Below are 25480 nucleotides of genomic sequence, written 5' to 3'. Positions count from 1 at the left end.
TTTTAGGTGAACCAAATAGGACTGGGATTGTCATTTTCCATTCCCGTTCCCCATTCCCATTCCCCATTCCCATTCCCATGCCCATTTTCCATTCTAATTTTGTATTCCTATGCTTGTAACCAAACATGCTTACAATACGATTCTATTCCACTTATCATTTAATTTAAAATATAATACAAATATTTTAGCTAAATACTTTGTAAGTGCACATTCAATGCAACTACTTGGTAGCATAATTTTATATCAATTTTGTAGCTCTACATATAAAAAATAAAATAAATAAATCAATAAATGGGTAGATGGGACAAAAGGAAGGCAACATCTGATATAAAATCCCCACTTAAACAATAAAAATAAAAATAAAGAAACGTTAACGAAAATGTTTAAGCCATATGATGCTAAATCAGGAGTTTCCTCAACTCGATGATGTGACCAGGGGAGGGTTTCCTTAACCCCAGTTTACGAACGCAGAAGAACAAGGGCAGGGAATTTAACAAAACTTTTGTTCCTTAATTTAATTTACTTGTTAATCTCAATCAGTATTCTTAAAAAAAATGAACCCATTTTGCGGGGGCTAATTGGATGTTCTCAGATCTGAAAATTGTGATGTAAGCAAAAGAAATTCAGGTCAAAAAACCCTCAAATAAGAAGAGAAACAAAGTTTTCGAAGCCCGTACTCTTTTCAAAGCATCCTCTATAGAAATCATGCAGGCAACAGAAACATAAACCTCTATTTTGAAAATCAGGTTTTCAGTTCTCTTTTTAAATTATTTTACTAGTTTTTTTGTTGTTGTTGTAATGAAACTTTATTGAGATGCGTTGATTTCAATGTCCGTGCTTTTCATCTAGGTGCGAATGATTCAGCCATGGATTTTTGGGTGGGGGATGGTTTTAGGTTTTTTTCTTCTCCTTTTTTACAGCTTGTTGATTTAACTGAGTTTCTTTATTTTTATTGTTTATTTCTACTTACAGGCAAAGAGAGACATACGATGATTGTGTATGATTCGTTGAGTGTATGAGCTGCTGTTTTGTTGCGATGGAAGAAGAATCAGTCACAGCAGGAGCATCAAGTCAGACTCCTAAGATTGATACAGTAGTTGGTACTATTGTTTGGGTGAGGAGGAGAAATGGCTCCTGGTGGCCTGGAAGGATATTAGGTGCAGATGAGCTCTCTGAGACTCACTTGCTGTCTCCTAGATCAGGAACTCCTGTCAAGCTCCTGGGAAGGGAGGATGCTAGTGTGTAAGTATCATTGATCTCTCAGTCTTTTTTTCCCTCCCTAATTACATATCCAATTTCTGTACTGCAAATGTCTTTTTAGTTGGGTGGATAAATCCTTCCTGTTTTGACCGGATAGCACTTAAATCTAAGTCTACTTGTCTATATCGCATTATGGTGCAATGCGAAGGAAATAGAATAGGATCAACAAACTTGTCATATGCTACGGCCAATTTATCTCTGAAGAGTTGTTTAGAAGTTGGACTGAAAACATTGTTAAAATAAAGTGTATTGAACATGGTTGTTTCCTGATATATCTCAAATGTCTAATAGCAAACGAGTAAAACCATATCTTAAGTATTCAATTATATGTTTGTGTAATGAAATGGACATCCTCATTATTGGTTTCGTAATGCAAATTAACTTGACTTGTTGCTAAGATATCAAGAAAAATAAGAAGAAAAAGGAGACAATGATGAAGAATAAGGTAGCATTTTTTTAACAGCTATTCTCAGCTTGAGATTGGGATCAAGTACAGATTAAACAGTTGAAGACGGGTATGTGGGGCATTATATATATATTTTTCATTTAGAGGGAATAAAAGTATTAAAAACAGAATGGAGGCAATTTAACAATGTATTGAAATTTGAAACTTCTTTTTGAAGACTTGATTAACGAGAAAATAACAGAGATAACTGAGAGAGCATTACTTGGATACCAACAAAACCTTAAGATTGTTCATAATTTTAGACCAAAACATTTACTTCTGATACTTCCAAATTTGTGAAGATTATATGCCTGTCATTTGTGGTGATGGATTTGAGGCCTACAAGGTGATTTCGTAGTTTTCTTTGAAAATTTGACATCATGTTTGGAAGCATGATTCTTTTTGTCAGATGACTAGGAAGCTTGTTAAAGGCTTTTGGATGTTTCAGGGGATTCGACTGTGTTCATGTGTCGTCATAGTGTGCTCGCTCACTTTGTTTTTACAGATGCCATAATCTTACTTTCATCCTACCAAAATCTTGCTTTCATCAATTGTCAATATGTGTCAGTCTTTCTTAATGGAATACAGAGATCAATTCAGTTCATTCAGCATACGAGGATTGCCTAGAATAATTTTATATTTGTTAAATATATGCAGAATAAAAACATTATAAACATGCAATAATTTTATGGAAGTTGACATATCCCTACACAAGATTGAAATACAAATTATCTAGACAAGGTATTGTTAGCTATGATGCAAAGAAGACTATGGAAGTAATTTATGGTAGAGCTTATAATAGAGAAATTTCACAGTTCATTATTTTAAACATATGGTCACACAATATCCAGTTGTAGCATTCTTGGAATGGAACAAAGTAACAAAAGACTCTATTGTTGAATGGATACAACATTGAACAATAATCCATGTGACTGTAACTGACTCTAACTATGTCGTTGTTTTTTGCATCGCCATTTTTGAATCATATTTGATGAACCGTCATCAGGATTAGATAAGGATTGAAAATGTTGATTCCTAAAACTATCACACAGTTTCAACCAAGCATTATTGAACACTAATGGATTGCAGGAATACAATAATTTTTTCTGGATACAACAGTTTTAAGAATTATTTTATCAGTTGCACATCGGTATTTATTGATTGAAGTCACTAATAATTGGATATACCGGCTCATCTACTAATCAGTCTCTTGCATGATTCACATTATCAGGTTGACATAAGGATTTACTCTTTTGAAAGAATTTGGCCTGAACTCAACTGTTCACATAGAATGCTAACTTTAGAAGTATGTCAAGTTGTTTCAGCATGTGGTACATCTTATTTTCATCTGTTGACTATTTTGTAAACTTATTGGGCATCATGTCATAGCGTGTTTTGATAAATTAAAAAAACAGCATATAAGCTTATGGGATTTTTATTATTATAATCTTTTTACCATTGAGTCTACCAAATTATGAAGTTTGTCTACATGTGGTGATCTTGATTAATCCTTGATTATTGGAAGAATCTTCTCAGCTTGGGTATCCAGTAGATTTTGCTTGCACTGTTTTGTTTCTGTTTCATTTGAGTAATTCGTGAAATGATAATTGATTGATGTTCAATACCAAACAAAGGGGAAAGCTCCATCAATGGAGCTTACATGCAGAGTTTCTAAAACATAAATAAAAGATAGAAAAACAACATTATAAATAAGATCTAACTATGAAACGAAAAATTTCTCAGTGACCATTATAGAAACATTACACAATTATTTGAACACTTTGAAATCCAGTTGGTTTGAAGGTAGAGGCTAAGAACAAGACAGTGAATAAACAGGTCTTAGAGGCTGGAGAAGGTGAGGAAACACATCTTTGTGGGTGCTAACTTGATATTGATGACACATGCATCAGGAAAGTTCGATATGGGTTAACAATATAATTGGGCATGATAAGGAGTATATCCTTATCAATTCTTATTATCTGAATGTAGAAAACATGAAGTTATCAAATAACTTTGTGCTTATTCTTAATAATATTAGTCTGTCTTGTTCCAAGCTTTTGTCATTTTTTTAAACATTACTGAACACTGTTGAAAGAAATTGTATCGTGGCAAGTTGGCGTTAGGTCAGTTGTACAATAATTTTCTTTTAATCAGTGTTCTATCTGCTCATGCTTTTTGAGGATTCTAACCTAGCAAACATTTGAGATGGTCAAAGTATAGCATTAGGAACAAAATTTAAGTTCTAATTTACATCAAACTAATTTTTTTATATTCTGATCTGCATCCTCTTTAGCAATAGTTGAGAGTGGTTAATCCCTCGTTACAATCTCCACTGGGTCTGCACAGTAGTGTTCTGCACATCAGAATTGGTTCAGACAATATAAATGGATTTGTTTGATTAAATGCTACATAGTCATTCTTAGATATCCTTTTGAATATTCCCTTCTGTGTATGACGTTGCTTCCAGTGCCTTTTTACTTTTATTTTAATGATTACATAAATTGAATAATCTCTTTCTCTTAACAATTTATTGCATTAGAACTTCTTTATTTGTTGTAGATGGGATTTTGTTGGCTTTTCTGGAGCAATGCAGTTGTAAAGTTTTGGAATATTCCCTTCTGTGTATGACGTTGCTTCCAATGCCTTTTTACTTTTATTTTAATGATTACATAAATTGAATAATCTCTTTCTCTTAACAATTTATTGCATTAGAACTTCTTTATTTGTTGTAGATGGGATTTTGTTGGCTTTTCTGGAGCAATGCAGTTGTAAAGTTTTGGTGACCAGATGAACCACATTATAATTTGTAGTTCTCTCAGCTTATAACTTTTTATAACTTTGTATTTCAGGGACTGGTACAACATTGAAAAATCCAAACGTGTTAAAGCCTTCCGATGTGGTGAGTATGATGATTGTATAGAGAGAGCAAAAGCTTATGCAAACCTTCCGGCAAAAAAGGTAGTGAAGTATGCCCGTCGAGAAGATGCTATTCTTCATGCTCTTGAGCTTGAAAAAAAACAGCTAATGCAAAAACAACAATCCACTTGTCTGGAAGAGCCGTGCTCTGATGAAAAGAAGCACAGTAGTAAGGCAAAACAGGCACAAGTCTGTGTTCCTGACTCACCCATAGGTAAAAATGAGCAGAAACTTGGTGATTACAGTGTCATTTTGGATCGTGATTCACCTTTGGATGCCTCACATTCAGCTGTATCATTTCAGCAAACAGATTCAGTAAGTGCTCCAGGACCAGTTGATGTTCAGGAGGTGAAACGAACAAGTGAGGCAGACACCGAAGATGATGGTATCCAGGGAACAACTCGAATGAGAGGTCTACAAGACTTTGGATTGAAGATTGTTCCCAAGAAAAAGCAGCCTTATTTGCCTGCAACATGTGAAGGTATTCCAAGAGCAATCCTTTCTGAGAATGTTGTTCGTAGTCCATCTTATATTGGTCATAGCATAGGTTATGGGAGCCCTGTGGACAGTAGTAAAGGTTCTTCTTTAACATTAAAAAAGAAAAAAGTTGAAGTGGGACCTGTGCAAGAGAGCTTTGCAAAAAGACGTGATCGGCGTCGTCCTCTTACAAAGGTTCTAGAGAGCAGTGCAAAATTACCAGTTCCCAGTTTTTCTGATTACAATTACAGTGTAATTGAATCAGCTCATAAAGGAACCACGGAGAGTGAAACTGGTCTTTTGCAGTCAAAGCCAGTTAAATCAAGCTTATCAACACTGCCCCGAAATAGTTCAGAGTATACAGGAACCTCTTTGGAGAAAGATACCTCATTGCAGACTTATCCACATGTCTATGAAGCCATAAATGAAGGCATTCATTCTGTTTCTTTGGTCACTGAAAATGCATGCTCTAATTTATCAGAGCATATGGATGTTAATTATTTTGACAAAAGCTATTTGCATCCTGGCTATCCTATGGAGGAAAATGGCCTTACAGGTAGAGCTTTTGTAAATTCCTTTATTTTAGGCTATTTTGACCAGTTCATTTCTTTTTCCCATATTCGTAGCAGAATTTTGTTATGATGTAAATAACAGATTTGCACTTGATAGTGGTCTAAAAATGGAGTTCATATAACTGTCTTTTAATAATATGTTACGTTACTTGCACTTCTCTTGATTTGATACTGGCAGTGAATTGACCAAAGCTTCCACTATACGAATGCCAGTTTGCTGGAAATGATTTCTACTTAAGAGCAAGTTGCTTAAGCATTAGACAAAATGTTTTACATTAAAAGACAAATATGTGAGATATGCATCCATTTTTAGAAAGGTTTTCAGACCATTGATCAATTCTGCCCAAGTTTGCCACATTATTTGGCAAGATACTATTTTTCTAGAATTCTTCAAGCCTATTGACTAATTGATCACATTAAATTTTCTTGGAGATGAAACCATGGTGAGAATGAGGCAAAGTGTTGACAGGTGTTAGGATATATTGCCCATCATATATTAATGTACATATCTATGAGTTTTATAAGCTTGTTGATACATTTGAGGAAATGGAATACAGATGTACTTTAAATTGGTACTTCATATTTCACAGGGAGATGAAGCCATGGTGAGAATAAGGCAAGTGTTGAGAGGCCTTAGGATTTATGGCCCATTATATCAATATGTTAATGTGCATATATATGAGTCTTAAAAGTATATTGATAAAATTGAGGAACTGGAGTACAGATGTACTTTATATTTTTGCTTCACATTTCACAGGGTATTTTGGGACATAATTGATTTGGAGGGACACTTGTAAATCTGTATGCGCAGGAATATTCGTGGGCCTAATGGATATTCACTAGGGTATCTTGGTTGTAATTTTAATGCATGGGTGTTTTATGTTCGTACTCGTCACTTCCCAAGTCTATTGGTGCATGTTACCTGTTTGCGAGATTAACCTTGGTTTGACCCTAATTTATTCTTGCTTGCTCTTTTTTGGACCTTGGTGATTGTATTCCAATTGAAAGTTAAATCCATATACCTGCTAATGTTCATTATATATTGAGTACTTTCTTCGCTTCTTTATGTGTGGACAAATGTTGATCGTTCTAGTTCATTGTTGGAGCATTCATTCCATGGCAGATTACTTACCTCCCTTCTTTATCTGTGGATGAATGTCAAATTCTAGTTTATGCTGAGTACTGTTGTTTTCTTGCTGGTACTGATTGTTTAGTACATGAATTAGTGTGAATACTGTCTGATTATTTTTTACAGATATAAACCTGCATTAGAGTGGCTGCAGAAACAATGATTTTTACACACTTGAATTGGATTTAGGAATGACAGCAACCATATATTTTATTAAAAAATATGTTTTATATTTTTTGATTTGCCAAGTTTTGTCAGAGTTTCTAAATTTTTTGCCAGTCCAAGATTTTGCCAAGTCGGTTGTAATTTCTACATCTTGTGTTATTTTTTGTATGTCATCTCACTTTGCATTTTCCATTTGCTTATATGACCTCTTTAGGAATTTCTATAGTAGCGACACTGGAGGGTAGTCTCTCCAGTTCATCTTTTTGTAAACGGCCACATAACTATTGGGGTTAGTTTGTCACCCTTGCCTAGTGGGCTGTAATCCATCTTTCTAAAATTGGGAGTACCGCTTGTTGGGTTCACCAATCCAGTTATGGCTCTTGAGATTCATTATATCTGGAAAGTTTGGAAGGATTTGGTAGGATGAGAAAAATGGCTATTTCAATGTAAATTTTCTGTAAAAGATTTGTTCCCACCAATATCATGTCTGAAGTTATATCTTCTGGAGTCTTTCCTCTGTGGCAGTCTAAAGACCAAAGCTGTGGCCAAGCATTTTGTGTGTATTCTATGCTATCCTTGTAGGTTAGTTGATCTAAGATAGTTTCCAAGCCTTCATCGGGAAGCCTCATCTAATATGCTAATTAAAGATGCTATGTAGATGATAAATGCATTTTTTCGGAGCTTTTTATTCTATTATTTTCCTCATTATTCTCTTTTAAAGATAATTAGAATTTAAGGTTTTTGAATCAACATATAATCTTTAGCCAATGGAGCACATGTTTGTTGGTGGAGGGTAATTATAAACCTTACCTGGAAGCCGTGCAAACAGTTTGGTGCGATGTGTAAACTGTAAGCAACTTAAAAATAATTAGGTATTCTATTATTTGCCTCATTATTCTCGTTTAAAGATAATTAGAATGTAAGCTCTTTGAATCAACATATAATCTTTAGCCAATTGAGCACATGTTTGTTGGTGTGGGGGGGGGGGATTATAAACCATTAACTGGAAGCTGTGCAAACAGTTTGGTGCAATGTGTAAACTGTAATCAACTTCATGCTGAACAATTTATTTCATGGAAACTACTATAATACATGTACAATTTTATTTATTTATTTTCTCATATTTATTAATAAGAAAACCTATGATCCTGTCTTAATATGGGAAAACGAGTTTTGGGATGGGGGGATCAAGGACCTTGATTTGGGAATGGTGGAGGAATGATGGCTGGGTAGGGGTGAAGTTTAGGGACAGTGTACCTTTCAGGTTCTGGGAGCAGCACCCTGGGTTGTGGTACAGGTTGGGGACAAGGGACAGAGCCCTTGCCACTGGGCTCAAATAATAGTCTTTGGCACAACATGAACCTTCATGGAACATCCCATTTTCATAATTTGTAATGATGCTTTCTCTGATACCGAGTGCTACATTTCAGTATGTCTAGGCAAATCTTTCATTCTCTACTGAATTAAGAGTGAAGCTGAAGAATCTGGCCAGTCTGAATTACAAGGGCTATGCAATTTTTGTAGCTATTTGTGAGTGTTTAAGGTGTGGGTGGGGTTCACTAGAGTATTAGGATTAGGGTTAGTGGTTCAAGTTTTTACAAAAATCCCTTTTTATTTTTTATTTAAAAATGCTGGATATGGGGCTGCAAATTTCTTGGACATTCATGGATACAGTTGACTTTCCCGAGTGTCTTTGGGATGTCCTAGTTCCCATTTGAGGAATGCAGTAGAAATGTCTGCTCCTTGAGGGAGATGTCCAGCAGTGATGGTGGAACAGTACAGGGATGTTTTGCTGCCATATTGGCTTCTGGGAAAGGTTCTCTCATCACAGGGGACAGCATCTGTTTGGTTGTAATTTAGAGTCTGAAGCAATCTAAACATCACAGGGGACAGCATCTGTTTGGTTGTAATTTAGAGTCTGAGGCAATCTAAACATTGACTTTAATCATGTCACAAGTTGAGTAGTATCTAAATGGCCAATGCATAGTCAAAGATGCTTAGAAGAGCCTGGGCATGTCAACGAGTTTTTTCTCATTTGGTAAGGCAAGAAAAATATTTACCTGTAATAGTCTGATTCGAGTACTGGTAGATAACTAGAATAATTTTATTCATTTGAACACAATGGAAATTGTTTAGAAATGTTATCATTTAGAAATGCTTGATAAGAAAAAAACTCATCACTAGGGATTTCTCTATTAGCTATGCATAGGTTTATTGTGGGGGAGGCACTTAGATGAAAGGAAAAGAAGTTTCCACAAGTAAAGCAAGTCCACCCTGATTATGTGGATGATTAGATGGGTCTCAACAGATGAAGCCTAATGAGGTACCTGTATACAAAAATCCTCATCAAAGAGAAGAAGCTCCTGTAAGAGGAGAGATTATAGTCCTCCTTACAGTGAGATTAGGCCCTTAGAGTAAGGATGGACTAGGTAGCTCCCTTAAAAGGTGAAGCCCCTCTTGCACCCCTAACAAAGCTTGCAAATGAAGATACTTGTTTTTTGTGAAGGGTTTGTACAAAATATTGGCTACGTGCTTGACAATTAGACAATGGTGGAGATGGATCATCTGTCCTTGAATTGGGTTTTGTGGACCTTAATATGCTTGGTTTCTAATGATGGCTTGGGTTTTCTTAGATCTAAATATTACTTTTGCCTGTCACAAAATATGACTTCTGATCATGAGAAGCTATTAGTAGCAACAATCATAAGACCTAAACCAAGAGAAAAGTTGTAATCGAACTGGACTTGTGATCTTGAGAATTCCCTAACCAATTTGAATCTGTGTAGCCAACTAGGTTGATAGCATTATCTGTTGTGTAGCGAGTCTTAAAACTATTTGTACCTTGATCATAGTAGAGAACATGCTTGGCTAGTTATAGTGCAACTCATTGGGCTCTTGCATGAATTGAGAGACCATGCTTATAGCACGGAATGTTGAGTCTCATGTGCTGAGGCTCCCAACAAGCTATTGGTGCAGATTATCAATGAAGGGTGAAGAACATTGAGTCTTAAGTTTGACTCTAGAAAGAAAAGGAGTTGAAGCATGCTTGCATTCAGTCATGTGAAACCTTGAGAGTAGATCTAGAAAATACTTGGAATATGTGGTGGTGATCTGAAAAGTAAACTAAGATGTCTCAATCTCAATAAAAGAGTGGAATATGCTCAAGTCAATCATAAAAAAGTTGTCACATATAGTTGCTATATTGCTGCAACGGTTCATCAACATAGAGAACTCAGAGTGAATTGTCCTGCTGCAATATGTATAAGACCTGAATGGCAATAAGAGAACCCTAGTCTGAGAAAGAAGGAATCCATTAAATAAGTGTCCATAAAACTTTGTGGCCGCTCCATGTATATCTCCTCTTTCAGATCTCTGTCAATTCTTTTTCATGTTCATTTGGTGAACCTCCCATTGATGTGCTATTGTGATAGAAAGTGTGAGCTTGATGGAGTTCATCTTGGCTATAGGTGCAAAGGTCTCAAAGTAAACAAATTAGGAACCTAGGAAAAACCTATAGGTGCAAAGATCTCTAAGTAAACAACATTAGGAACCTAGGAAAAGCCTTTTGCAACTAATTGTGTAGAAAAACCCATTTTTTGTTGAATTTGTATATAACAAGTTTTCTTCCATTTGGCGATACTCCTATTGATGTGCTATTGCGATAGGAAGTGTGAGCTGGATGGAGGTCATCTTGGCTATAGGTGCAAATGTCTCAAAGTAAACAACACCATGAACCTAGGAAAAAACCTTCACAAATTGTACAGAAAAAACCCATCACAACTAATTGTACAGAAAACCAAATTTCTGTCAAATTTTGCACAATAACCCATTTGGACAAGACCCCAAATTGGTTCCTAATTAAGGAACCACACTCCTACAGAGGCGTTTCCTACTCAAGGATACCAAAAGCCGCTTGAAATGGTTCATCAAAGGCTTTATCAATGTAGATGTAGAGAAACTTGAAATAATGAAAATATTCACTTCATGTTTGATGGATTCCCAACCTGATCCAACTTGCAGTATTTCTTGAGCTCAAAGTGGACTCAACTTGTGGAGAATCTGGAGAAGAATTGTTAACCTTTAAATGATGACAAGGAAAGGAAACAAGTGAATCCTTAACATCACTTTCAACAGTTAATCTGGAAAAAGAAGACTCCTCACTATCAATAATCTGGCTAGGTAGATTTGAATCTTCAAAAAATTTGTCACATAACCCAAGTGATTCCAATGTCAAAGCAAATTGCGGAGAAGTGACTAGATTGGAACTCAAAGAGCCCTTTTCAAAATTAACACTTTTCCCAATGAATAGATTTTGTGTAGTAGGGTAAATCAATCGATAACACAAATTGAACACCCTACAAATATGCGCCCGTGGCTATATAGCCACGAAAATGCACTTCCTTTACATCGCTTTTTCTAACTTCTTAAAAAATTAAGTCCAGTCCTCTCCTTCGTATGGAAGTGCATTTTCGTGGCTGTATAGACGTTGCCCAAATATGCAAGTGCTTCTTGCACGCTTCTTTGTATGAATATGCCCATTTGGGAGGACCAAAAAGTTTGAACTGTTTAATTGATGCTTTTTGACTTCTTCAAGCTTCAAAAGGAGTGATTCCTATCAAAGGTTGATGAGGGATGCAATTTAGGATATAGCAAGTATAATTAATGGCCTTTGTCCAATATTGTGGTGCAAGAAATTTGGGGGTAATCCATACAATTTTCCATTTCATTCACAGATACTTTTTTTCGTGTTGCAACACCATTCTTTTGATGATTCTAGAGAATTTAATGTTGCAAATCAATTCCTCTTGAAGTGCTAAATTGCTCAAAATTGGTTGACATATTCATCATGACCATCACCACGCAAAACATTGATGTTGTTTTTCTATAAAATTTTGAATATAACAAGTATAATTAATGGCTTTTGCCCATTATTGTGGTACAAGGAATTTGGATATAACAGGTATAATAAATGGCCTTTGCCCAGTATTGTGGTGCAAGAAATTTGGGGTGATGCATACAAGTTTCCATTTCGTTCACAAACACTTTTTTTTCATGTTGCAACACCATTCTTTTGAGGATTCTAGAGAATTGAATGTTGCAAATCAATTCGTCTTGAAGAGCTAAATTGCTCAAAAATTGGTTGACATATTCATCATGACTATCACCACACAAAACATTGATGGTGTTTTTTCTATAAAATTTTGAACCTTGACTTTTGTCTAAGAAAATATGCCAAATTATATATTCTTAAATGAATGTCAAAACATAGCTGCCCTTGTTGAAGGTTAGGAGTTTAAATGGACTAGCCAAACCTGCACAAACCAACTCCAACATTTGTGAAACTTTCCACGCTCTTCCCTTTGCCTATCTTCTTTAGTTTTTGCTTACCAAAAATGGAACCTTGGAAAGCATGATTTGGAAAACGAATTGAAGGATACAACCCTTTAGTGATGCTTTGTTGGTTGAGCTGTTGCAAATAGTGGTAGCTAAGATAAGTTGTAACCGGCTTTCTTCAACCTGTGTTTGTGATTTTGATAGCCTTATGCAAGATAAGTTGACAATGAAGGGCACAGAAAAACATCTTAAAATGTGCCATACCCACATCAATAGAACCTATTCAACAAGAGTGTCATCACCCATCACAATTTAAGCATAGAACAACGCTTCAAAGATGCAAACTGATCTTGAGATGAACCATGTGGTGGGAAGTACTTGAATTAAGAACCCCAGTAGATGGTCGTGTGACAACTTTTATGGGAGCTATGGCCTTTTCTTTCTCTTTGCTTTTATCTTTTGGCTTGGTAAACCCCCTGTAATCTTTTCTTTTCGTAAACTCCCTGTAATCTTTTCTTTTCTGACTTAGAACTTTCAAATATTGGTACTATTTTTTTAAGAATGTGTGTCAAGTGACCATCTTTTCCTTCAAATATTATTTTTTTCTGTTTTGACCAGGTGTTTTAAATAAGCAGACTTCTCTTTCTTAGAGCTTTTTGAAGAAGAATCATCAATGGTTATAACTTTTTTACAAGACAGCTGGTTTTTAATCTTCTTTGTCATTGTTATTTTTCTTTTTCTGTTTCTTTTTCTTATTACTTATTCCTTTTTTTTCCTTTGTGCCTTGGTTGGCAGTAGGGCTTGTGACTTGAGATTTTTGTGTCCATTTGGATTAGCTTATCATATTCTTTGTCTTGAGAGATGCGAACTCTTCTGAAGGTGGTATGAACAGTTGAAACAAATACTGAATAACTTCTAGCAAGTTTGATAGAATACTGAGGATCAATTGTTCATTTTTCCTTTCAATTTTACACCGATTTAACTGTGATCTTAGTGATTTTTAATTCAGTTAAGCAGTCTTGATTACAATAGTGTGGGCTCAGATTAATGAGCTCATTTTTCAATTAATGACTTCTTATAGAATCTTGATTCCCAATTTACTCTAGATTTCACTTGGTGAATTCGCAGAATCAATATGAAAGAGGAGTTCAAATTATACATTCAAACACATTGTTCCATAGGGTCCATCACATTTGCTATACATTTTTCTGGCAAGCAGAGCTAGTTCAAGTTCTAATCCCATTATTATTCTGTGCAAAGCAACTATTTTTAAGCAGATTACCGTTTGTGATTTCCACATAATATATTTTTATGGTGTGAAAAAGGAACTGAACTTTTATCCATGATGCTAAAAACCCAGAAATGTAGAAAGAAGTGTGCTGAAAAGAAGACTGCACAAGTACACTCACCTGCTACAACTTGGACATAACCACGCACTGAGTACAATGAGGGGCCGTTTAATATTCATGTACTTTACAATGGAAATACACCAAAATATGGGACTTTTATAGGGCTCAAATTCTACAACTCGGGTTCAATATAAAATGAACTAGAGAGCATACTAACCTAGTGTCTTAAATTAGAAATCTAATATCACCATTGTGAAGAGCATACTAAAATACTATTTTTTAATGAAAAAACTTCCATATGGTCAAGATTGAGCTTTTTGAAGTTGGCATATAGATTTCAAAAGTTCAACAGAGAGGGGCATAGGGCCTCGATGACCACTGGCTGGTCCTTTGGTAGTGGACCAAGGATAGTAAGGTGTCAGCCACTTGGGTGGTGTTGTGTTGGCCATTGGTCACTTATCAGGTAAGTTACTAGCCACTACGATAGTTGGTCAGTACTAGCTGCAAGAGGCTAGTAATAGTGGCCTGACGTTAATTCTTTTCTTTTTATGTTTCCTGAAAATTTTGCCTTGAAAAATTGACTACACTGTATATGGGGCCTTAAAGCTTTCTCTAGGAACCTTTTTTTTGCCATAGAAATGCCCCACATCTAAATAATAAATTGACAAATTTTCTTAGTTGCCGATTCGTGACACGAATCCGATTCGGGCACGTGAATCGGATCCGTGGATTCGGGATTTTTTTTTTTCCCAATTATGATTCGTGGAGGATTCGTGCATATATATATATATATATATATATATATATATATATATATATATATATATATATATATATATATATATACTAAAAAATAAGAGAAATATACATAATTCTAAAACTAAATCATTTCATAGTATGAATCTAGTATACTTGATCAATGACATTGATAATTAATCTATTTTCACGATTATAAAGAAAATCAACACATTCACATTGAATTACTGAAAGTGAAAGCTTGTAACATTCAAAATATAGATCATTAAACTTAAAGTTTATAACATGATTTACTCATAAAAGAGTCAAGAGTCAACACTAAAGTTTTTAATTTAATCATCAAATGGATTTTCAAGAAAATCCGCATCAGAGGGGTACTGGTGAGCGGCAAGTGCTGCATCTGTATTAGTAGAGGAACCCAAACCACTAGTAGTAGAGGGGATTGTTAACTCATAATCCTCCTCCTCATCATCCACATCAATCAAAGTGGATCTAGCAAGATCTCGGATGGTCATATCTAAATCAGGAGTCTCGGGTGCTACATCCCAAAGCTTTTCGGGCCCCTTCTTGTACTTAGGATCCTTCCGTGACAACAAGCGCAAATTGTTGTGAATGAACACAAGGTCTTCTGATTTTTTTGGAGCCAACCGGTTGCGTTTGATTGAGTGGATAAAGGAGTAAGTACTCCAATTCCGCTCAGCGGCAGAAGAGCTGGCAACCTAAAGAGAAATTAAAAATTATCAATACAACAATCAAGATAAATAAATTAAATAATAAATTCAAGGAATTGAGAATGTTAACCTTAAGCTTAATTTTACAAACTTACTTGGGATAGGACCTTTATGGCAAGAGGTTGGAGGTACGTGAAGGCTTGCCCATGAAGGTACCACCATTTGATGGCACCCATCCTGCTTTGGTCTGCTATGGCAATAGGGTCAAAATCCTCACCTGAGTTGAAAGCAGCAAATTCACTCCTCACAATTGCCCCAATCTCTGGATCTTGGAATATCTTAGCTAGTGCCCTCTTATACCCATCTGCAACCTCTGCATCTCTAAATGGTGGCACTCTACCTGGAAGGCGAAGTACATCTGCACTATAGTACCTGGGGATAACAAAAGACAATTGAACACTATCAAATATCAATAGCACAAACATTGGATAAAATAAGCACAAACATTTGATAAGAACTACAGTACCTCGGGGATAGAGCATATGCAAGGAGGTGCAAAGGTGTGGTCATCTTGTTCCATCGATGATGAACAATTTTTTCCACCTTCTTGTAAAGGGTGTCCTCAGGATCATTCTCCCTCCTCTGTATGACCTAAGATATGAAATATGAATAATAATTATAATTAGTGAATATGTCAATTTAAACTTTAGAATCTAGATATCTCTCAAATAAAAAATTGTTGTAAAAGAGCGTAAAACTTACCATTTTAATTTTTTCCAGCATACTATCCATGGAATCATAAATATCCCCAAGGCATGGCTCATCACTATCTGTGAAGCGAAGCATTGCCATTATTGGATCGGTGATTTCCAACACATAACTCACAAGACCCCACCAATCCTCATCTAGTATCATTCTTCTCACATTTAAAGCCCTTGCTGTATTGGAATTCTTCCAAATGCCCCATTGGGGGCTAATGACCATATGCTTCAATGCTTCTTTTACCTTCACAAGTCGTCTCAAGACGATTGTGTGAGAGGCAAAGCGGGTTTCAGCAACCTAAGAACATGTTAAACTCAAGTTAGTAAAACATTTAAAAATTAAAACATGTTAATGTAAACAACAACAAAAATAAATAATTGTGGAATCCAATAATATTCAATTATATATTAAATATAAAAATTTACCTTCAATAACTCCAAGTCCAAGAAACTCCTAAAAATTGCTTGTGACATGTGGTGATTTGTCACAAACATTTGAATCTCTTCAGCTTCCTCATATATCCTTTTCACCCAATCTATTTCGGTGCCAATTGCTTTCATCACTAAATTGAGAGAGTGGATGGTGCATGGTGTCCAAAAGATATGATCATATCTAGACTCTACAATTATCCCTGCAGCCCTGCAAACTTTTGCATTGTCCGTGACCACTTGAACAACATTATCAGGACCCACTGACTCTATGGCATCAATGAGAATGCGTGAAATAAATTCTGCATCTTTCACTTGCCCTTCACAATCAACTGCCTTCAAGAACATTGCCCCCTTAGGGCATACAGCAATAACATTGATCAATGGACGGTTTCTACAATCTTTCCAACCATCCGAAATAATAGACACACCCGATTGAACCCAAAAATCTCTTATTGGTTGAAGTTGAGCCTCTACATTTTTCCTCTCATCATGTAATATGGTAGTGCGCAACTTCTCATAACCAGGCGGTTTGTAACCATGGGGTGCATCATTTATTGCTTCCACCATCTCCCTAAAATAAGGTGATCTAGCAAAATTAAATGAAACACCATTTGCAATTAAACAACGTCCAATTTTGTGATCAGCAATGTCTCTCTTTTCAATTTGGAATGCCCTATCTAGTGGGCCTCTCTTGCGGGTGAGTGGAGATGGGTCTTCATCTTCATCATTTGTAGTTGGCATAGGCAAAAAAGGATGTGTTCTTGTGTTTGTTTGATCAAATGATGGTGTTGGTATATTTGTTTTTTGGGAAGCACCAGGTTTTGCTTTTGCAACTGCTCTATCAGCATCATCTTGCTCTTTTGCTAATGCTGCTATTTGTGCAGCTGGTAATCCCTTCTTATCACTACCTTGACACATGTGAATTCCTTCACCCGCAGGGCCCAAAAAATGTAGTTTCACTCGGGAATAGGAGCTTCTATGTTGTATGTTGCAAAAATTACATTTCCATATGTATGCCCCACCCCCAGGACATTGTGCAACTCTTGTTGTGTGTCTCCATAAAGGAGACCCCTTATCAATTTTGAAGCTTGGTGATGCAGCCCAACCCCCACCCACTGAGCCTTGACTACTCATTGTTCTATTCTTGCAATCTAGAAAAAGTGAAAGAAAACCATGCTTCACACTCGCACAAAAACTTGAAAATTTGGAAAACTAAAAATAAATCAATAATCTATGAAAGAATTCAAAAATATGGTTGAAATGCATACCTTAAACACTTCTTGCAAGGTATTTGAAGCTCCACAACCGATCTCCTTCGAATCCAAGCACTTCATTTCAAACTAGCAAGTATGAGAGAGCAAAATGAGAGAGCAAAATAGAGAGCAAAATAGAGAGCAAATGAACTTGCATTGTGATTTAGAGGGTCGTTTTTAGGGTTTAGGGCCTTTAGGGCAAAAAAAAAACATTAAAAAATCATAATGGGCCCACGTTTTTGCATACTCCTCCTGTCATTGCCGCGGATCCGCGCGTGGATCCTCGAGGATCCGGGCAGGATTCGTAATCCTGCCTGTGGATCCGTAAGGATCCGCAGCCCGCGGATCCTTACGGATCCACAGGCAGGATTACGAATCCTGCCCGGATCCTCACGGATCCATACGTGGATCCGGATCCGAATCGGACCCGAGCCTGGATCCGGCCTTTTCCAGGCGAATCCGGTAACTAAGCAAATTTTGTATGAAAATACTAAATATGGGTTTTGGGCCTTTTGGATGCAATGATGACATGGCACCGAGGCCCTATAATGCATGTATTATTTGGACATCCTAACCCCTATAGAGGTTCTGTTTTTTTGGAAATATTTCATTTATGGGAGTTTCTATTTGCTATTGAAGGTTGCTGTTATTGTAAGTTTGGAGAATTGTCTTAGTCATCATGTGTTTTCTATTCCATCATTCTCTATTAATCTTGAACGGGGGAAACTATAAACAATAGAGAGAAGGCATTATTGAACGTCTATGTTGACTTCATCTGTTGCTGCACTTGTATGGTCTTGTTATACGCTCCATGTACCTCTAATAGGAAATTTGCTTGGAAATGATAAATGAATTATGTCCTAGAACTTATTGCTATGCTGTGTGCATGTTGATGTTGTTAAATTTTGAGCCAGAAGGAGAAAGAAAAATAAAACTTTAATGAGACAACAAGAAAGATTACCCTGGAAAAAACCCTCCTCTACGAGGGAAACAACCCAGTCCTCCAAAATGTGCATTTTATTTATTTTGAATAGAATGAATACAAGACTTAAGAAATAATTATCTTCTCACAAACTGAGGATAGATGATCTTCTCATTACACAGTCTGAATAAAGGATTATATCAACACAATTCATCTCAGAATACTACTGATTCTGTTCTTTACAAAAATTGCTATAGATGATTCATGCCTGAACCAACACAGAAAACTGGAGATAATTATAATCAGAAGACAGTGAGACATAAGACGCAGACAGATGATAGAACAATCCTTGCAGGTTACCACACACAGAAATATGATGATGATCAGACAAAAACTGAAACTCCTCAAGCATGAACAGGTGAAGGAAACAACTCATACGATGCTCTTAAATACTCATTTGTCCATTTTGATAAACAGACGCTGCAACTGAAAAGAGCCTGCTACCAAATCACACTTGCCATGAGAAGATGAAAGACGTTAAGAAAAACAGTTGCAGGCAGGTGTTTTAAGTGCACGTGACAATAGAATATGAAGATGCCTTACATAATTGAATATGTTATTCATCAAAGCTGAACCGTTACTCTATGGCTGACGGGAAGAATAAAAATATAGAGCCGTTCGACGAAGCAGGTGAGAGAACATAGCCGACGGTTATGAACATAGGAAAATAATATAAGTGATGTGGAATCCCAGTAAAAGAGACATCACACGTGGAGATACAGCTGAAGAAGGATAAACTGCTGATGCCATTTAGAACAACCACAAATATCCGCCGAAGCTGCTCAAGTAGTAAGTAATGACCACGAACAGAAACATGATTGAACACGATCAGAAAGTGCAGAGAGCTGGACTCGGAAAATGCAAAGCGAAGATCTTTGACTGCTACATATAATTTAACAGATGATGACATCTTGAATTCTTAACTTCATTTTGAATGTTCTCATATTTTTTGGACTAAAATCTGGGAAGATGAATGGAGATATTGATAGTTAGTCACATTCCTAGACGATGTGTTTTTTCTCCTTGGCTCTGTTTGTGAGAGATCAGTTATATATGGGTACGGAATATGGCCATATAGTTGGACTTGGGACCCATCTTTGCATCATTTGTATTGATTTTTTCTTCCCTAAGTTGCACTTATGGGGGGTGTTGATGTGAATTAGGTGTCTTTACTAACTAATGCACTTAGTAGGTCCTATCCATCTCATGCTATAGTTAGTAAGACACGTCATGATCTTGTCTAATCCTATCCCCTTTCCTTGCCTATTATAAGTAAGGCTTCCATTACACTTCGTATCATATATCAGAAGATTATTAGATAGATCCTAATATCAAGCAAGCACATTTCTTGCCATGGTTTTTTGTGGAATGTTATCTTTTTTGTTTTGCAGGTAATTCTAGGGTATGAACTATTCTTCAGCTCCTACAATCAAGAGTAAAATGCTTGTCAAACTTGATACATAATTTGATTTGTTTTTCCATCTATATGACAAATTTTGTGGGAAGCACTCGATGGCTTGGGTTCATTGTGTCAAGAACAACACGTTGGGACAGGGGGACGTCGGGACGAGTTTCCGGGATGGGGAGAAAATGGGCCTCATTCTCGGGACAGTGGGGGGATGGCCAGGGGATGGTGGCAAGGGGAGGATGGAGCAGGGACGGGTGTTGAAAAGTATACATATAGAACTTGAAATGCTTGTTATGAAATGATGTTTTAGTAGAACATACCAAATTAAAATACTTGAACATATCAAAATTGCAACATGCACTAGAACAATTGAACATTCAACATAGTAACATATTACATACCCAATAGTAACATTCAAAAAACAAAATTCAAATAAAAATCCAAGTTTCCATTCCAGTGGAAGCATGGTTGTGGAATGGCGGAGGTGGGGGTACTTGGGTGCGCAAGTACCCGGTGAGGGGATGTCTTGGGGACGGGTACTTCAAGGTTTGGGAGGTGGGTGCGAGTCCCCGTGTTACACTGAAGAATTACGATCAAGCTCAAGACAACTTATTGTTGAGAATGCAATTAAACAACTCATAATTTCTTGCAACAACATCTCCTATGGAAGATTATGTGTCTTCAGAAATTAGAATACCTTGACACTTCTGCGTATGAGTGGAACGTAATGGATTCATGGAAATCAGTGTTTAGAATGGAGTTAGCTAGGTGTATTGACTGCACAGAATAGGTAGCTACAATAAACAGTTCTGGATATGGGGATGATACTACGATCTATAGTATCATCCTTTTAGTTCCCAGTGTTACCTGCCCTTTGGTATTTGTATGAAGATGCAAGGCAACATATGGCTAGCAATATCCATACACTTTTGTGTTCTTTGAAGATTGGATTGTCAAATTATATCTCACGAAAACCCTTTGCAAAAGGGTCAACTCAAAGAGGGAAGACTGGTTATTGATCCAATTAGGGTAATAAGCACAAAACCACCTATCCCAATGATAACTGTCCTTTGGTATTTGTATTAAGAATAAGGAAGCATATGGCAGTAATAACTAAGATCTTATAAATTATGTTTTATTTGAAGATTTGACTGTAACTTTTTTTTCGCTAAAATCTATTGCAAAAGGCTAACTCTTAAGAGGTCAGACTAGTGATTTATCCAATTTGCATAATAGGCTTATAAATACCTAGCAGATCTGTATGATACTACGATCAATAGATGTGTATTCACATTCATCATAGTCAGTTGTGGTACAAATACAAATGTGACTCTGGTCACAAGTTTTCTTATTTCTCAAATTAAATTTAAATTTACACTTGCTTCAGCTGAAAGACCACTTCAAGAAATATAGACTTTCCTATTTTAACACCTGAATACTAGTTCAACATTATTTCTAACTTAAGACAACTTATCTATGGAATAGAGTGTGGTGGTAGTTAGGCCTCAAAGGTTACTTCCCCAAATCATATGGAGACAGGAGATTGAAATTGTTTTCCCACCTTTGCCCCCTTATAATGTTTAGGATGCATTATTAAGACTGGGTGATACTGCTTATTTAAGGGACGCACCCTATACAACACCTGCAAAACAAGAACAAGGGCTTGTTCCTCCATTTGACATAATTTAACATAAAAGATTATAAATCTCTGGAGAAGGATTTTGTCGTCTATACAACATCAAATGGACCTCCTGATGAAGATCCTTGCCTACCAATTGCATATTTGTTTGTCATTACCATATCAGTCGATCATCAAGCCATTCTTGGCTTTTGATTTCTCCAGTTCGAATAAAGCAAAAACCCTGACATCTTCTTTCATGCAGCAGAAGAAAAAGTTAAACATATATTTGGTCTCTATTTTATTAAAATCTTCTTCCTTGCTTTTATCAGTCTGGTGTACAGCTTTAATTATAGAAGTCAATGTACCAGGATATATATTAGTCTAACAGAGTGCTAGATGGTGAAAAAGATCATGCTATGAACTGTGAAGAGTAAGACAAAAGTCTTACCAAATGAAAAAAACTTGAAATGGCAGCTTTAAAGCAGACTACACGGGTTTGGCCAATATGCTAAGTTGCCAGTCATGCAATGCACAAACAGACACAAAATGCAGATCACCTACTGAGTGCAAATAATAAGTAGTGATAAGTAAATAGTGTCAAGTCTTGGAATTTTATGTGCTCCCCATACAGGTAAGAGTAGGATCATTAAACAGGAAACTTTATTTATGTGAGTAACCTGATTAAACTTATATGTAAAGATGATCCCTCATAATCAACATGAGGACATTTTTAGCCAAAAGTTTTGGAGTTTACTCTGGAAACTAATGTGATTTTGTAGCCCGAAAATGTTGGAAAATTCCTTTTTATGCTTAAAAATTTACTTGTGACAGTGGTTTTAGACTTGAAGCTAGCCCTAAAAATCAGGAATGGTTGAATCCAAACATTTTGTGTTAAAACTTTTACGTAACATAGGTTGCCACTGTTGTTGCTTCGAGTTTTATGCATCAGTGGCTAACTGTTTTCAAAGATTGTGTTTTTTCATATTAGATGTCTGATTTTTTATTTCCATAAATTCACAATGTTGTTTTGAATTTTCATCAAAGTTCAAGTAAGGCATACTTGCTGATTTCTTCATTTCTTGAATTGCAGATGTTACCGTACTTTCAAGCTCAACATCAAGGAGGTTCTGTTCTGCTATGGTGGGCAGGCAACCTGGTCTACCTATTGAAGGTCAATTAAGTGTAACAAGCAACGAAGGACTTGACGAGACTGGCTTTTCCAGCTATTTGTGTCAGTCTGATTCTGTTGAGCAGAACATGCATGGTATCCCTGATCAACGTGTGTCTAAATGGCAGTCAAAAGGGAAGCGTAATGCAAGGCCATTAAATAAGAAACACTGTGAAAGCTCAAATTGGGGAAGTGCAGTTGAGACAGGGGATACATGTTCCGCACCTATGTATGGAATCCCATTTGAAGATAAGTTTATTTTGAATAAGGAACTTGGAACCAAGAAAGGTATTGGGGGCAGCTATGGTAAACTTGTGTCATCAGTAAAACAGGAGGAAGAGTTGAATAACCATTTTTTTTCAGACGACCTTCTTCATGATGTTTGTAGACAAAGAAAAAAAACGTTTCCTGACAATCAAAGGCACATCAGTCTGGGGAATCCAGTATCAAAAGTCAAGGATGAAGAAGATGATTTACACTGTCAAGCAGAGATTGACCAATATATTCCTGAAGGGACGGCTGGTTCCTTTTCAAATGGTAACTCTCAGGGCATGTCACCATCAGAGGAAATGAGTACTAGAATAGAATCCTCACTCTCAGATGAGAAAATATTCAAATCTAAGTGGTTGGCACAAACAGGGAGCCAAGAAAGGGTGCAGCAGAGGATGCATTTAGAAGGTTTAGATTCTGGGACATCTTCAGGGATGATATTTGAGACACTCAAGTCTGTTGGAGAAACACAATTCACAGTGTCTGATGCAGTGAGAATTACTAAAGTAGGAATGCGTGCATCAGATTTGAGTAGAAGAATGCTATTTGACGTGCCTGTGGAAGCAAAAGCAACTTACCAAGGGGAACATGTGCCTTTGGTTTCTTTAATGAGCAGATTAAATGGGAAAGCAATCGTGGGACATCCTGTCACTGTTGAGAGCTTGGATTATGGTTACAGTGATGCTTATATTGCGAATGATAGTCTTCTCAATGAGGCAATTGTTGATTCTCTAACCTACGGTGATGGGGGACTAGGGAAAAGAACAGTCCAACCACCATGGAGAACTGGGAGGAGAACTGAAATGCAACGCATACCTCGAGGTTGCCCCTCAAGGAAGCAGTGTAATGTGAACTATAGTTTATGCCAACCTTCAGAAAACCAAAATGTACTGCTTTCTGTGAAGGCAGGTTATGCAGGTATTAATGATAAAAGTCGGTATATAAGGAAGAATTCTTTGCACAGGCGCTTACCATCATTAGACAAGAAGTCATCCAAGAAGTTTCTGAAACGAATTGGTCTATCATCTAAAAAGACAAGGACATTGTCTTCAATAGATGTGGAACATGAATTGAAATACCTGCATGGTGAGTCACAGCCATTAAAATTGGCAGAAGCACCCCCAGTCACTTGCATTCCATTGAAACTTGTATTTAGCAGGATAAAAGAAGCAGTTGGGATTTCTCTGAAAGCTGGAAACTGCGGTTTATCATCCAGTGGTTCAAGATGATAAGATTAAGTCAAGATACAGCACTTCCCAATTGAAATACTGCTTGTGGTCTGCATTTCAACTCCAATAGAAGGAACTTGGTGAAATACATTTGTTCCTTTTGTACTTCTAGTATGCATGTGCTTTTGCATTATACTGCCAGCATAAAATTGGCAGCAAATTACCTACATATGGAGAGGCTTCAAAGGCTTTGAAGGTGCTGAGTGATGCATTCAGGGCTACCGTCTTATTTCCAGAGGGCAGTTTGGACTTTTGGATAGACACAAACAAATATGAATGATAATGGTGATAACACAATGGAGATTGCCTTGAAAGTGTTTCTGCATGGTTGAAGATGAAAAAACTCAAAAATTAAAATGATGAGGGTGGTATTCATTGTCTACTTTGTATACAGGTCTCTGCTTCTGTTCCTCTGTTATTTATTGATATATTTGATTTCGTGGCAGACTTAAGCATTTATATCCATCTATTACCTTCAAAGTGATCTAATTGGAGCCATATGTTACTTTATTCAACTCATTCCAAGTTCCAACTATATGAGCAGCATTCGAAATGACTAGTTGGGCATTGGCTGCCTAACTTTGTGCAAGATATGCAGGCTAATTTACTAACATGTAATATTTTGATATGTAAAGGAGATTAACACAAACTTTTTATGCTGAAGAAATTCATCTTTGTACACATGTAGATATGGCTCGCAAAATAGTTAAATATATTTGATGATGGAAGATTCACATTGCTTTAGAGCTGATGACGAAAAAAATGTTGATTGATTTTTTTTGTAAATATGCAAGTTTTGTGCTTCGTGTTTCTCACTCTGCCTCAAGTTCCTCTTCGGAGGATGCTAATGTTTTTGTACATACATATCAAAACTCATGAGATTTTCAATGCAAGATTGCTTCACTTGTGGAAATCTGAAGGAGCTCCATGTTAAACAGCATATAAAGATGCGTTATATGCAGCTGTGGATTTTGATATCATCAACCACAACCAAGATCACTCATGTAGTAGTAGCTAATGTGTGCCATACACATGCCTACAGATTATTATCAGCCACAACCATGAACAATGGTGTAAAAATATCCATAATGAATATCATAGCTATGGGTTATTATTAGCAATGGTGTAAAAGTATATGTAATATATCAAACACACTGGATTATTATCAGCCACAAACATGAACAATTGTGTGATGGTATATATTATGCCCACTCTATGGATTCAGAATAAGCATCCAACTTGCAACGAGTAGGATGCATTGTTTGCTGCCATACAGTAATGT

At 36.5% G+C, this 25480-nt stretch overlaps 2 protein-coding genes across 4 annotated transcripts; one reads left to right on the top strand and one right to left on the bottom strand.

The window, feature by feature from the left end:
- Positions 1 to 397: 397 nt before the first annotated feature.
- On the top strand, positions 398 to 24942 carry LOC149550757 (uncharacterized). Of its 3 annotated transcripts, none has more exons than XM_089786310.1 (5): positions 398 to 746; positions 850 to 878; positions 973 to 1242; positions 4555 to 5654; positions 22622 to 24942. In XM_089786310.1, the coding sequence occupies exons 3-5, from the start codon at positions 1016 to 1018 to the stop codon at positions 24196 to 24198; spliced, it is 2904 nt and encodes a 967-aa protein (XP_089642436.1). In that variant the 5' UTR covers positions 398 to 746; positions 850 to 878; positions 973 to 1015; the 3' UTR covers positions 24199 to 24942. The 3 variants fall into 3 exon arrangements, with proteins under 3 accessions (XP_089642436.1, XP_089642435.1, XP_089642434.1); XM_089786309.1 differs by having other exon boundaries at positions 850 to 895; XM_089786308.1 differs by lacking the exon at positions 850 to 878.
- LOC149550758 (uncharacterized) lies at positions 14645 to 16179 on the bottom strand. Its single transcript, XM_089786311.1, has 4 exons — positions 15837 to 16179; positions 15601 to 15725; positions 15230 to 15506; positions 14645 to 15122 (listed from the first exon to the last, which is right to left on the bottom strand). Exons 1-4 carry the CDS (start codon positions 16056 to 16058, stop codon positions 14736 to 14738), a joined length of 1011 nt encoding a protein of 336 aa, XP_089642437.1. The 5' UTR covers positions 16059 to 16179; the 3' UTR covers positions 14645 to 14735.
- Positions 24943 to 25480: the final 538 nt, after the last annotated feature.

The sequence above is a fragment of the Cupressus sempervirens genome, chromosome 6, assembly GCF_028749045.1.
Source record: "Cupressus sempervirens isolate cs-2001-9-10 chromosome 6, ASM2874904v1, whole genome shotgun sequence".
In the NCBI taxonomy this organism is placed as follows: Eukaryota; Viridiplantae; Streptophyta; class Pinopsida; order Cupressales; family Cupressaceae; genus Cupressus; species Cupressus sempervirens.
The sequence above is the reverse complement of the archived record's forward strand: the minus strand, read 5'-3'. Positions and strand labels throughout refer to the sequence as shown.

Excerpts from the sequence above, each read along its gene's own strand:
- LOC149550757 (XM_089786308.1), top strand. The coding sequence starts at position 1,016 with ATGAGCTGCTGTTTTGTTGCGATGGAAGAAGAATCAGTCACAGCAGGA. Across the intron at positions 1,243-4,554 it reads GGAAGGGAGGATGCTAGTGT|GGACTGGTACAACATTGAAA; the intron begins GTAAGTATCATT and ends TTTGTATTTCAG. Across the intron at positions 5,655-22,621 it reads GGAGGAAAATGGCCTTACAG|ATGTTACCGTACTTTCAAGC; the intron begins GTAGAGCTTTTG and ends CTTGAATTGCAG.
- LOC149550758 (XM_089786311.1), bottom strand. The coding sequence starts at position 16,058 with ATGGTCATTAGCCCCCAATGGGGCATTTGGAAGAATTCCAATACAGCA. Across the intron at positions 15,726-15,836 it reads TGCTGGAAAAAATTAAAATG|GTCATACAGAGGAGGGAGAA; the intron begins GTAAGTTTTACG and ends TTCATATCTTAG. Across the intron at positions 15,123-15,229 it reads CCATAAAGGTCCTATCCCAA|GTTGCCAGCTCTTCTGCCGC; the intron begins GTAAGTTTGTAA and ends ATTTCTCTTTAG.